This window comes from Elgaria multicarinata, chromosome 9 (genome assembly GCF_023053635.1).
Source record: "Elgaria multicarinata webbii isolate HBS135686 ecotype San Diego chromosome 9, rElgMul1.1.pri, whole genome shotgun sequence".
Classification (NCBI taxonomy): domain Eukaryota; kingdom Metazoa; phylum Chordata; class Lepidosauria; order Squamata; family Anguidae; genus Elgaria; species Elgaria multicarinata.
Window position 1 is genome coordinate 22,257,674 of NC_086179.1, and position 13,923 is coordinate 22,271,596.

General features: G+C 41.7%; 1 protein-coding gene across 4 annotated transcripts in view; it reads right to left on the minus strand.

The window, feature by feature from the left end:
• The window catches only part of CAPRIN2 (caprin family member 2), a 44,358-nt gene that overhangs the window by 22,199 nt on the left and 8,236 nt on the right, over positions 1-13,923 (minus strand). For 3 of the 4 annotated variants that reach the window (XM_063134945.1, XM_063134944.1, XM_063134947.1), the window contains exons 7-11: positions 12,041-12,235; positions 11,362-11,405; positions 7,562-8,281; positions 5,541-5,582; positions 5,113-5,229 (exon numbers count right to left, since the gene is read on the minus strand). In XM_063134945.1, coding sequence (XP_062991015.1) covers positions 5,113-5,229; positions 5,541-5,582; positions 7,562-8,281; positions 11,362-11,405; positions 12,041-12,235 — 1,118 coding nt within the window. The remainder of the gene's footprint in view (positions 1-5,112; positions 5,230-5,540; positions 5,583-7,561; positions 8,282-11,361; positions 11,406-12,040; positions 12,236-13,923) is intronic. The other variant, XM_063134946.1, reaches the window with a different exon arrangement.

A 13,923-nucleotide genomic window follows, 5' to 3' on the forward strand; every position in this document is an offset into this window, starting at 1 on the left:
GGGCATGCTCCTGGTGGTTCCACATAGACCCATCCTCCGATTGGCGCCCACCAGGGGAAGAGCCTTCAGTGTGGTGGCCCTCCTCATATGGAATTCCCTGCCTCTGGAGGTCAGGCAGGCGCCAACTTTGTACTCCTTTGGCACCTCCTGAAAATGTCATTGTTCCAGGAAGCCTTTCCTTAATGACCAGCTACAGTTCACAGTTCACCTTTCGTTTTGCTTTTAAGAATCTATTTTAAGGTGTTTCATTGTTTTTATTGTATTTTATCTTGTACACCGCTCCAAAATTTTGAATGGAGAGCAGTATATAAATATTGTAAATAATTAATTAACTTAGAATAGCTTCTTGTACTAACTATAAACCCCTAACATTTGTATGAAGTATCCAAGCTTAAACCTAGGTAAGAGAAATCAGACAGGTATAAATATGCCAAAACGTCTGAGATATATCCATTGAGCCAAAAGATGTGTGGAATATTTTTTAGTAAAAATTTAAACTGAAATTTTCCTGCTGCCCTAAATCAATGGAGAACTTATTTTAAATAAATAATATGATTTAAAATCATGTTAATTTAAATAAATATATTATTATTATTATTTATATTAAAGTATATCATATTAATCGTACATGCTATATAAATATTAGACAAACTTTACAAAAGGCTAAAGTAGTTGAACCAATTTTTATGAATGAACTGCACTTGGTGTGGTTTAAAGATTATAAACAAATTCAAAGCTTGACATAAGGCAGTATCCAACATTGCCATTACGCGTTTGCTAGCTTAATGGGTTTCCCTGGGGAACATGTGTCGCCATATACTATTGGCATTGTACGAGAGCCAATGGTGCAAGTGGAGCAGCAGCCTTGCATACTGTCCTTGCAAGCTATTTACCCATCAATAGCACTTCAATGCATTTTGATCAAGGTTGGGCAATGTGCAGCCCTCTAGATGTTTTTGGCATGCAATCTCAATCAGACCTAGCCAGTACAGCCAATGGTAAAGGATGATAGGAATTGTAGGCCAAAACATCTGGAGGGTCACAAGTTTTGATTTAACTTAAGAAAAAAAACGAAGACGCTGCACACTCATAGAATCATAGAATAGCAGAGTTGGAAGGGGCCTACAAGGCCATCGAGTCCAACCCCCTGCTCAATGCAGGAACCCACCCTAAAGCATCCCTGACAGATGGTTGTCCAGCTGCCTCTTGAATGCTTCCCACATTGCCCACAACCTCCCTAGGTAACTGGTTCCATTGTCGTACTGCTCTAACAGTGAGGAAGTTTTTCCTGATGCCCAGCTGGAATCTGGCTTCCTTTAACTTGAGCCTGTTATTCCGTGTCCTGCACTCTGGGAGGATCGAGAAGAGATCCTGGCCCTCCTCTGTGTGACAACCTTTTAAGTATTCAAAGAGTGCTATCATGTCTCCCCTCAACCTTCTCTTCTCCAGGCTAAACATGCCCAGTTCTTTCAGTCTCTCTTCATAGGGCTTTGTTTCCAGACCCCCGATCATCCTGGTTACCCTCCTCTGAACACGCTCCAGCTTGTCTGCGTCCTTCTTGAATTGTGGAGCCCAGAACTGGATGCAATACTCTAGATGAGGCCTAACCAAGGCCGAATAGAGAGGAACCAGTACCTCACGCGATTTGGAAGCTATACTTCTATTAATGCAGCCCAAAATAGCATCTGCCTTTCTTGCAGCCATATCGCACTGTTGGCTCATATTCAGCTTGTGATCTACAACAATTCCAAGATCTTTCTCGTTTGTAGTATTGCTGAGCCAAGTATCCCCCATCTTGTAACTGTGCCTTTGGTTTCTATTTCCTAGATGTAGAACTTGGCATTTATCCCTATTAAATTTCATTCTGTTGTTTTCAGCCCAGCACTCCAGCCTATCAAGATCACTTTGTTTTTGTCTTCCAGGGTATTAGCTATCCCACCCAATTTTGTGTCATCTGCAAATTTGATAAGCATTCCCTGCACCTCCTCGTCCAAATCATTAATAAAAATGTTGAAGAGCACTGAGCCTAGGACTGAGCCCTGTGGTACCCGACTCGTTGCCTCTCCCCAGTTTGAGAAGCTTCCATTGATAAGTACTCTTTGAGTCCGATTCTGTAGCCAACTGTGAATCCACATAATAGCTGTCCATCTAGCCCACTTTTAGCTAGTTTGTTAATCAGAATGTCATGTGGTACTTTGTCAAAAGCTTTGCTGAAGTCAAGATATATGATGTCCACAGCATTCCCACAGTCCACAAGGGAGGTTACCCGATCAAAAAATGAGATCAAATTAGTCTGACAGGATTTGTTCCTGACAAATCCATGTTGGCTTCTAGTAATCACTGCATTGATTTCGAGGTGTTTACAGATTGACTTCTTTATAATCTGCTCCAGAATTTAACCAGGGATGGATGTCAGACTGACTGGTCTGTAGTTCCCAGGTTCCTCCTTTTTGCCCTTTTTGAAGGTAGGGACAACGTTAGCCCTCCTCCAGTCATCCGGCACCTCACCTGTCTTCCATGATTTTGCAAAGATAATAGACAAAGGTTCTGAGAGTTCTTCCGCTAGCTCCTTCATTACTCTAGGATGCAGTTCATCAGGCCCTGGAGATATGAACTCATTCAAGGAAATTAGGTGTTCTTTGACCATTTGTTTATCAATCTCAGACTGCAATCCTGCCCCTCAACTTCTGCTTCACTTTTTCCAGAGGGGTCATAATAGACCCACTTTTGGGAGAAGACTGAGGCAAAGTAGGAATTGAGCACTTCAGCCTTTTCTTTGTCATCTGTTATTAATTTGCCATCCTCATTAAGCAGTTGAACCACCATTTCTTTCCTCTGTCTTTTACTACTCATGTAGCTGAAGAAAGCCTTTTTATTGCTTTTAGCATCCCTCGCTAATCTCAGCTCATTCTCAGCTTTAGCCTTCCTGACGCCATTTCGACACTTCTGTGCCACCTGTCTATACTCTTCCTTTGTAGCCTGGCCTTCCTTCCACTTCCTATATGTATCCTTTTTTGTTTTCAGGTCGTCTCTAAGCTTTTTGTGCAGTCACATTAGTTTCCTCTGTTGTCTTCTATCTTTTCTCCTTGTTGGAATTGTTTGTAACTGTGCCTTTAAAATTTCCTTTTTAAAATACTCCCACCCATCCTGCACTCCTTTTCTCATTAGGCTCACTTGCCATGGGACCTTACTTATCATAGTTCTGAGTTTATTAAAATCAGCTTTCCTAAAATCCAGAGTACGTATATGGCTACACTCAGCTTTTGTCTCCTTCATAATCAAGAATTCAAGTATGATGTGGTCACTTTCCCCCAGAGTTCCCGTAACTGCCACTTTATCCACTAAGTCATCCCTATTGGTCAATATCAAGTCAAGGATTGCCGATCCTCTAGTTCCTTCCTCCACTTTCTGTAGGAGAAAGTTATCACCGACACATGTCAGAAATTTCTTGGAAGGGCCGCTTTTGGCAGTATTTGTCTCCCAACTGATATCAGGGTAATTGAAGTCCTCCATCACTACTACATCACACTTCCTTGAAACACTGGCAATTTGTTTCTCAAAAGTTTTGTCCTCGTCTTCTCCTTGATTGGGTGGTCGGTAGGAGACTCCGATTATCATGTTCTTTTTATTCCTTGCCCCATTTATTTTAATCCAGATGCTCTTGATGGGGCTCCCAGTCTGATCTGCCTGTATTTCTGTGCAGGTATAGGTATTTTTAACATATAGTGCAACTCCGACTCCCTTTCTATTTCTTCTGTTCTTTTTGAACAGGTTATATCTTTACACTATATTACACTAATATCTATTACATTAATTTTAGTATGACCGGGAAACTGTACATAAATTACAACTTTTATCTAGATTTGACTAGTACTGCATTCCTTTAAAAAATTATATCTATTCCAGTTGCCTGAATTGATTTGTCTTATGTTCATTCCTTCTAACAAATGTTCATGAAGTAACACATTTCAAAGAGCAATGGACTTTCTGCGGATAAATGTCGTTGCAGAGCATTTTCCACCCCACATTACTGTATTCAGGTATAAGCTCCTCAATCCTTGACGATGGTTAACCAAAATCCAGAGACAAGTATAGAACAAGCTTGCATCAAACAAGATCACTTCCGCTAAAATTTGTCCTAGTGTTGATATTAGGAAACTGTCATTGGAGGAAGCCAACAGCACACTGCATCTTTCACCAACCTAGTCTAATTGACAGAAAATTATTTGTCATGCAATACGAGTGCATTCTTAACCAGAATGAGGTTAAAAAGGAGTTTACTAGTCGATTAGGTAGCCTAGTATAGGTTAGGGCCTGAACAAAGTAAAAACATATAATTTTTCATTCACAGAAGGAAGCAGTGCAATTCCCATGTTCAGTGAACATTTTTTAAAGCACATGTCAGTCCCCCACATATTGCTGAAAGCGGAAATTTCAACTCAAAGAAAAGTAACTATAGGTATCATATAAGCCTGACATAATATTCCAGCTGCAAGAATCTTAGTTTCAAGTATTCCAAAGCTCTCTCAGGCTCAGTTAAGGCAACACATTTCTCAACGGCGATTTTAAAACTCCACAGTGGAGCTTTTACACCATCGTTGAGAAATGTGTTGTTTGGCAGGAAAACTCCACCCCACGGTGGAGGGTTGTTGTTGTTTTTTGGAAAACACGCCATGCTGAATACCCACGCTGTGCAGAGGAGAGTTCCTGCACAACCATTGTGTTGCATGTTGGTTAGAGGGCTCCCTGGAGTTTTCCATTGGATTGAGTTGACTTTTCCCACTGGCTACGGAGTTCACTGGCAAGAGTGGCGAAAGGAGTGAGTGCCGCTCTAGGAGAGCCTCCAGGATTGTTTTGTGGCAGCAATAACTGATGGGATACCATCGGGAGGATCAGGGGAAGAGAGAGGGTGGAGGAACTGTCAATCAAACATCACGATGGATTTTACTCAACTCCACGGTAGCCCACAGTCACACAACTGTGGAATTAGAACATGTTGTGTGGGGAGTGCCTCCTAAAAACTGAACCGTTGGGAGTTTTCACACTGCATTGACTAATTCGTTGTCTGAACTGAGACTCAGTGATCACTTCAGTACGAACTGGCTAGCACACCTGCATGATGTTTTGGAGACTCCTAGGTAGTTTACAGGATTCCCCAATTGAATGAAGGCTCTCTTTTTTTCTTGCAGCTTCAGTGCTTTGTCCACTTACTCCATCTGTCTTTCCATCCTACAGGAAATAAGAATTCCATTTAGTAGAACACAACTCAACAGCAAACGGTGGAAGTCAATATGTTACCCAAGATATTCCAGTGCTAAAATAAACACATAGCAAGTGTTTGGATTCTTTTGTGAACTGTGGTTTTTCAGTGTGCACACAAATAACAATTAAATGTAGTTTCTAGATGAACTCCAAAGACCCACATCAGTAAAAATGCACAACTCGCATGCAAATACACTAGAAGAGAGTGTTATGGACATACTACCATATAAGTCTGCTTCACTTTTGGAAACCCATCACCTAGTGGTATTTTTACGTACTTGTTTCATGTCAGATTCAAGCTTCAGTCTGTGCTCTCGTCTCTAGATTAAAAAGCATTTAGAAAGGTAATTTTGCCAAGTTCTTTATTCAGTAGAGATTAGTCATGTAGGCTGGGCAGCTGCTCTATATCAGTAGCCTTGTAGTCCCATTTGCTCAAGGCAGGTACTAAGACCAAAGTAAATCTTTACCTCTCCCTCCCCATCTTTGAGGAAATATTTAAAGGATGCCAAAAGAACCACAATTTCTGTAAAGCTGTTGTTGCAGATAACCCTTTCATTGGAAGTTTTGTAAACAATTACAAAGTTGCTCCATATTCCTCCCCCTTTTTTGAACATCTAGAATCTTCTAAAGTTTCTAGTTAGCAGTGATGAATCTCCCCCACAAAAAAACTTAATCCACCAGAGAATTCACAAAATTGATTAAGATTTTAAATAAAATTATTATATTATTTATTACATTTTTATACCACCCCGTAGCCAAAGCTCTCTGGGCAATTATGTAGACTACTTTTATAATCACACCTGCTCATTGTGGTTCTGCAGTGTCTACAGTTAACATATCCTTACATATCCTCACCACACCAAAAAAAACCCATTACCACCACATAAAAAAAAATATTAAGATTATATTTAAAAAAGTATTCAGTTGTTTTCCAACATATTGGGCCAGTTGGGATATAAAGGGAAACAATGGTTTTCATACTATAGTCTGGTTCGTATGCAATGGATTGTTTAACACATGGGTTGTTGGGGCTGTGAGGGAGTGAACTTTACAAAACATCCGGGTTACATCTGGAGCTTTCCGGATTACAATACACTTTCTGGATTACCATTCCTGGGCCGTGCTCCGTGACATGTGAACCATGAACCGAGAACTCTAGGCTGAGAGAGAAACAAACCAGAGTTTTAATCCCAACAACAAACCATGGGTTAAACTCAGTTGTTTCTCCCTCAACAACCCAGAGATCTAGGTTTGCACATCACAGAATGGGGTGCTCCTGGGTTGTTTTGTTTTTTGGAAACAAAGCAGAAGCAGTCAAGAGGTCATGCACCCACATAGCTCCAGCAACCGTGTGTGTGTGTGTGTGTGTGTGTGTGTGTGTGTGTGTGTGTGTGTGAGAGAGAGAGAGAGAGAGAGAGAGAGAGAGAGAGAGAGAGAGAGAGAGAGAGAGAGCGCACATGTGCCTTGGGCTCAGGTGGTCTTCACTCCTATTGCAGATCAGAAATCTGCTTCTACTTTTAAACAAAACAACTCCTTCTTACATCTGAGAACTAGGTCTCCTTAGAGCCAGGATCTGAAGTCACCATTTATCCTGGCTTGTTCCAAGAAATAGCAGTTTAAACAAACCATAGTTTTGAGTTCAGACAGAGGACTGTGGTTTGTTTAAAAGAAGTGAACACTTCGGATATTCACTGCACGAGAAGGGAGGGGAAAGCACATTTACAAAGCTCACGTACATAGCAGAAAACAGTGGCTTCCCATTATGTCCAAACCAGCCCACTATGTCACAAACCCCTTTCGAAGTCTCCCTATTATGTTCTATTAACATGGTGTGAAGCGTGAAGTTTCCTTTTCAGAAGAGGTTCTTTATGTCATAATAATTGAGAACACTTTTTCTAGATTACTGTATTCTAAGAACCAATGAATCTCAGCCAGATTTTATTTTTAAATAAGCCATTTAGTTTCAGTAGAGATGGATAAGAGGGATAGAAGCAAATGCCATAAAGCCAACGTCCTTTTAGTAAGCAAAAGGATCTGTGCTTCTAGCCCACATTTTGCACTTAAGTCTTTCTTACAGTGGTAGGAGTATCCTGGACACCACCAAGCCCAGAAAATCCTTAGCACTACCCAGCCAAGTCAGCTAAGCCCTAACAATGCAAGAAGAAATCACTGTCTCATATAGACTGTGGCAATGAAAGCTGAAGTCCTAAATTTTAAGCAATACCTACACCACTACCTTAGCCTGCAGTTTTAGTACCATAAACTTGGAGAGGACAATACTATTGTTATAAAAACTCACTTCTTTTGGTTCCAAATCAGGCTTCTTTGGCCCAGTCTGCTCCTTTGGCACAAGATTTCCAGCTCCCCAGATCTTTGAAGAATTCTGTAACGGCTGCTGAACTGTTCGCCGCGGCCCCTCAGATGTTTCCCAAGCCTTTGGGGACTGAGTTTTCTGTTCCGCCTCTTCCCCAATGTGTGATAACCACGGCTTTGCAGATTCCCGTTTCTTTTGTTCTGTCTCCTCTCTAACACACATACCCCATGGCTTCACAGGTTCTGGTTTCTGCACAGTCTCCACCCTTATTTGTGCAACCCAGGTTTTTGCCATTTCCTGCTTTTGTTCTGCCTCTTCCTTAGCTTTGGATACCCAAGGCTTTGGAACATCTTGCTTTTGTTCCTGCTCTTCCTTAAGTTTAGTTACCCAGGGTTTGGGAGAGCCCTGCTGTTCCCTAACCTGTGTCACCCAAGGCTTTGGGACTTCTCGGCTGCAATCCTTATCTTCCTTAAGATGAGCTTCCCAAGGCCTCAAAAGTTCCAGCTTCTTTCCCTGCTGCCTTACAGATTCCAAAGGCTTTACAGATTCTTGTTCCCGCTTTTTCTGTTCCTGCTCCTCCATGTCAACAAGCATTTCCCAGGACTTTAGAGGTTCATTCCTTTTAGCATGTTCCATTTCCCAAGGTCTGGATTCCTCAGACTTGATAGTATAGTCAGCTTCAGGCAAATAGCGCCTATTAAGAAACTATGCAGACCAAAGAAACTTAATACCTCACCATCAATAGTCTATTGCAAATACAATTTAAGTTACTTTGCAGTCATACTAACAAGCTTCTGATTAGAGAGCTTAATGAAACTCAACCAATATATGTAATATATAATTCTTACAACTGAAGTAACATTTATTCTAGCAGCAAAAAGCTTTAGTGAGCAGCTGAGATTAAGTGCCACTCAAAGATCTTAATGCATGGTCTGAAGGCACATGATAGAGCAGGAAACCTAGTGACCTTTAGGTAATCTGGAGTAGAACTCCCATAATCCCTGGCTATTGATCATGCTGGCTGGGGTTTACAGATGGGAATGGTAGTCCAAAACATCTGGAGGCCACCAGGTTGCCTATTTATTTATTACATTTATATCCTGCCTTTTTTCCTCCAAGGAATCCAAGGTGGCGCACATAATCCTCCTCCTCTCCGTGTTATCCTCACAACAACAACCCTGTGAGGTGGGATGGGCTGAGAGTCTGTGACTGGCCCAAAGTCACCCAGTGGGTTTCCATGGCCAAGTGAGGACTAGAACCCGGATCTCCCGACTCCCAGTCCAACACCTTAGCCACTACACCACACTGGCTTTCACTACCCCTGTGATATAGTAACCTTGCTGAAGCTAAGCATGTCGAGTTCTGGTCAGTGCCTGGATGGGACAGCACTTAAGAAGCCTAGGTAAGCTGCTTTCAGTTGAGCATGACATACAAGTATAAGCCTACAAAGTCAACTGCTTGTTTCTTAAATAAGCCATATGCTCATAAGCAAAGCTACTGTCCCTCACTGCCCTCTCATCCAACCATCAACCAATCCCCAGTTCAGCTTGTACTGTTTGATGACAATTTACCACAAAAAAATTGCAGCATTACCAGCCATAGATGAAGATTAGGCAGCATATCTGGACAAGGGGAAGGCATCAACTGAAGATGCTCACTCCATTCTTTTACCAATGAATTTAACATTGTTAGCTGTCCCCCACAAAACTCAGTTTCATGGAGGAGTGGATATAATGTATTAATCAGTAGGAAAACAGCACTCACTTGGCCTGTTCGTTAGCTACAAATAAGCAAGTAAGTTTAGAGAGTAGCAGCAAGTCCTGCAGGTTGAGTCACTTCGCTAGGATTGAGGGCTGATTTAAATTATCTCAAACACATATTCCCAAACCTGCATATGTCAAGCTAGCTGGAAAGTGGTGGCAAGAGAATAGTGCAAAGGCACTATTAGATACAATCCATTCAGTTCTCCAAAATTTTCATTTTGAAAAATTACAGAAACAGCATTGACCTTTCCAGAAATTTTGTCCTCTGTCAGTACTGTCAAAATGAACTACCTATTCCAGTTTGATCAAAGTTTTTCCAGTTTAGTTTTCATAACTGACTTTTTTCCCGCTTAATCAAAAACCTATTAAATGCACACTGTGGGAATGTTTACTATTTAAGAGCCCAATCCTAAAGGGCTGCCACTCAATAGACAAAGGGCTCAGATTGGAGCCCTCTCACCTATCCGGTGCTCTGCTGGCAGGAGCCAGGCAGGGCAGGACATGGATGGCGGTGAGAATGCCTCCTGTTTCTCCTTTTCTTTACATTTACAGCTAGACAAGCCTCTCAATTCATCTAGCTGGCTTACCTCTTGGTGGCTAAGATGGGCAATAAAGAGGCTTTAAGATCCTGCAGATCTTGGTCTTTCCTCCTCCCCACCCACCAGCATGCACCCACCCCTCTTCTAACTCTCTGACTTATCCTATGAGGTTGCAGTTGCAGTGTCATAAGAGAAGCTTTCTGCAGTGGGAGCCGGGGTGGGGTGGGGGGTGGGGTCCACAATCTGATCTCCTCCATCGTACTAGTTTGGTTTATGGCCATAGAGGAAGATATTTCCACCATCGTACAGCTCCCCAGATCCTGTCCAGGAACCGTAAGATTGCTCTGTAAGAGTGTCAGACCATGCACTTATGCAGCCTGTACCCACTCAACACTGTTGGAAGTTCACGCCTGACATATTTAACTTACCTTTGACTAAACTGAAGACAGATGTTCATTGCTTTTCAATTTACAAGTTGCCACAGTTCCATCCTTAATTCCTATGATTAAGATCTCATATGGGGGACAACTGCTTTACCATCTTAGCTAGCGTATATGTAAAGTTCTTGCAAAACAGAATTAAGCCTGGTTGAATCTGTTAAAGTCAATGGCTTGGTTCAAAAAACATCGAGTGATACTACAGAAAGCACAGCTTGTGCTACACAGATGTTCCCCATACACTGTCATACCTTAGTAGACTGCTGTTTCTTGCATTCCAGACCTGTTCAGAAGACACCTTAAACCTCGGTGGTTAAGGCTTTTTTGTTAACAAAACCCCCTTAACTACCATAGTTTAAGGTGTCTTCTGAACAGGGCCTCTACCGCATTACATCCTTCTCAAAGTCAAACGGTTTAGAGTCACATTCGGCAGTTGCCTTTCCTGGAGACTTGCCACAAACTTTTAGGGTGAAGCTTTCTGATGTTCTTGTATTACACCAAAAACATAGCATTAGTATCATTACAGTGATGCAGTGAGTGCACAGGAGCAAACAAGCTGAACCCAGGAATGGGGTTAATGGAAATAAGAAGTGGTGAGCAAGCAAGAGGCAGTGGCCTTGCTTGCTCCTGCACACCCTTGCCAATTCCTGGGTTTTAAACAAGCCAGGAATTGGTCATGATGTGTGAACAGGTCAATGTGTTCACTTTCAAGCCCTAAAGGGTGTGGAGCCGAAGTAATGTCCCCTTCTATATGTACAGTGCTTGAATCCTTAAGTCATCTTTAGAAACCCCAAAACTAGGTGGATGGCTATAGAAGAGGTGTCCTGTTTATGGAATGCCCCCACCCCTGCTGCCAACCAAGCAGGCTCACCTGACACACCCACACTGTTATCCTTTTGATACCAGGTAAATACACTTCTCTTCTCCCAGGCATTTCAGATTTTAATTGTTGTGAAGCCTTATAAAATTTTACTGTATTATTTATTGTTTTTATTCTGTTTCATTGTTATAGGGCAGCATCTAATCATAGACAAATAGCAACTTACCTCTTGTGGCTGTATTTCAGACTGAATGTGCTCTACTTGAGGTTCTAGGAAAAAGGATTAAATAACTTGAATTCAAGTATTTATGAAGCCGAGTGCTATAAATTCATAAGAAAAATGAATATGTTATGAATATGAATGCTTAGAATAAAGACAAAAATTTTACATTTCAGACTGATCTAGCAACTACTTCTTTGGGCATCTGCAAACTAGTATAACTACATTGGCCTGGTTTGGACGATAAAATTACTGCTTAATAAGCCAAGGTAAGAACCAGCCTTTTGCCCATGCATTCAGCCCTTCCGTGTGCAGCCTAACAAACTAGGAAGCCTCTAATTAACCATACTTTCCCATTTAATCTGCATCAGAAAGCTATGTTACCAACATCAAACCATATCCTTTAATGTTCTCGATTGTTCCAACACTGGAAATCATTGCCGCCCATTTCAGACGCAGTGGGAAACTACAGTTGGAGGGTTCCTGGTTTGATTGCTCATGCTGTGAAGGTGTTGCATGGAAGTGCAGCAGGCCCATTCATATCTTGGCTTAATAAGCCGATATATGATCACCTAGATGTGGCTAATGAGTGGCAAATGAAGATTTATGAAGACATTATAAACCAGAAGGATCCCACATCAGCAGTTAATCTGGTAAAAATTTAAGATTTCAATGCATACACTACCTGATTCATTGACAGATTCCGCTTTTGAGAGGTGCCTTGTTTTTTCAGGTCTTCCCGACATTTCTTCTTTCAGTTCTGGTCTTATAGGCATTTCTTCTTTCAATTCCTCTTTTTCCAATATGTTGCAAGGAGCAGGGATATTTTCAAAATAACCAGAATTTAACAGCTTAGATAACAAATCCTTCAGGTGTTTGTCTAATGGACAAAGGAATTGAGTGTTAAGTATATCCAATAATTACAAACCAAGTTTAAGGTTCTGCCAGTATGGCAAAAACTAGCTCATCTCAACGACGACAACAACAACAACATATATATTTGTTACCCACCTCTCCCACTGGATCAAGGCGGGGTACAACAAGTAAAGAATTGACACATAGTGCATTTCGGAAAGATTATCTAAACTGAGAAATTAAATTAAAAGACTCATGTAACTTAGATCTTTCAATTAAACAGACAAAAAGTTACAGACAAGAAGGGGAACTAGTAAAAAAGGCATTATTGGTAACTCATGAAAGTCTGACAAGTCTGCAACCTATAGTAGCAAGCTAAATGATGGACAAAGTATCCATGATTTCAAGAACTTGCTGGTTAATTAGCAGAGACTCACACATCCACAAGGATCAAAACTGTATCCTATGGAAGGCATCCTGAAGCAATGCTCTCAAGAAAATGTACCCTAACACAGGGATGTCAAACTGCCTTTTAACCAGCAGATACCCTGTGGACACATCCTCAAAGATGTTGATCCACCTCAATTAAATGCTAAAATAGAAAAGTTAGAAGTGGTTCCTACAACTTAGGTAAGTCACATTAAGCATTTAAGACATAAGTGTGACACTATGTTTACATAAATATTGTGGAATGAAAAAGATGCATGAATGAGTAAGGCCCTTTACCTATTAAGGACAATGGCTTCCTAGAAACACTAATTTATTGCTCTTTGGGCAGGGGACCTCTAAGACTCTTGGGTCTTGTTTGATATCCTTGCCCTAAGCAGTTAGTAGCAATTACTAGACTGAAACAATCTAGTTCTTATCCCACTGGTTTTGCTCTTGCTTGGATGGTCGGCTTCAGAAGGGGTGCATGGATTTCCAGCAAGGGCCCATTTTTTCCTCCATGCCGTTTAACATCTGCATGAAACAGCTGAGTGGGATCATCTGGAGCTTTGGGGTGAGTTGCCATCAGTAGGCTGATGACAAGCAGCTCTACTTCTCATCTTCATCTGGTAAGGCTGCAGATGTGCTAGACTGGTGCCTGGCTGCAACAATAGGTGAGAGCTAAGAAACTGAAACTCAGTCCAGACAAGTCCAAGATGCCGCTAGTAGGTGGTTCTTCAGCCTGTTTTGGGTGGGGTTGCACTCCTCCTGAAGATGCAAATTCATAGCATAGGAGTTTTCCTGGAGCACTCATTGTCACTTGAGGCTCAGGTGGCCTTCTGTGGCACAAACTGTCTTCTTTCAGTTTTTGTAGTGGCCCAGCTATGTCCCTGTATGAACAGGGATAACCTGACTTCAGTGGTCTATGAAGCTCCAAGGTAGATTACTGCAATACATTCTACATGGGGCTGCCTTTGAAGATGGTTCAGGAACTGCAGCTTATGCAAAATGCAACAGCCAGATTGATAGCCAAGACCAGAAGGTCTGAACATATAACCCCAATTCTGGCCCACATGCACTAGCTGTTTGTGGGTTTCTGAGCTTAATTCCATGTACTGGTTAACCTATGAAGTCTTACATGGCTCAGGACCACAATACCTGATTGAGCGCCTCTCCTGGTATGAAATTACCCATACACTATGATCATCTGAGGCCCTCTTGCAAGTACCTCCTCCAAGGGAGGTTCAGAGAACAGGAGAGGGCTTTTACTGTGGTGGCCCCCTGATT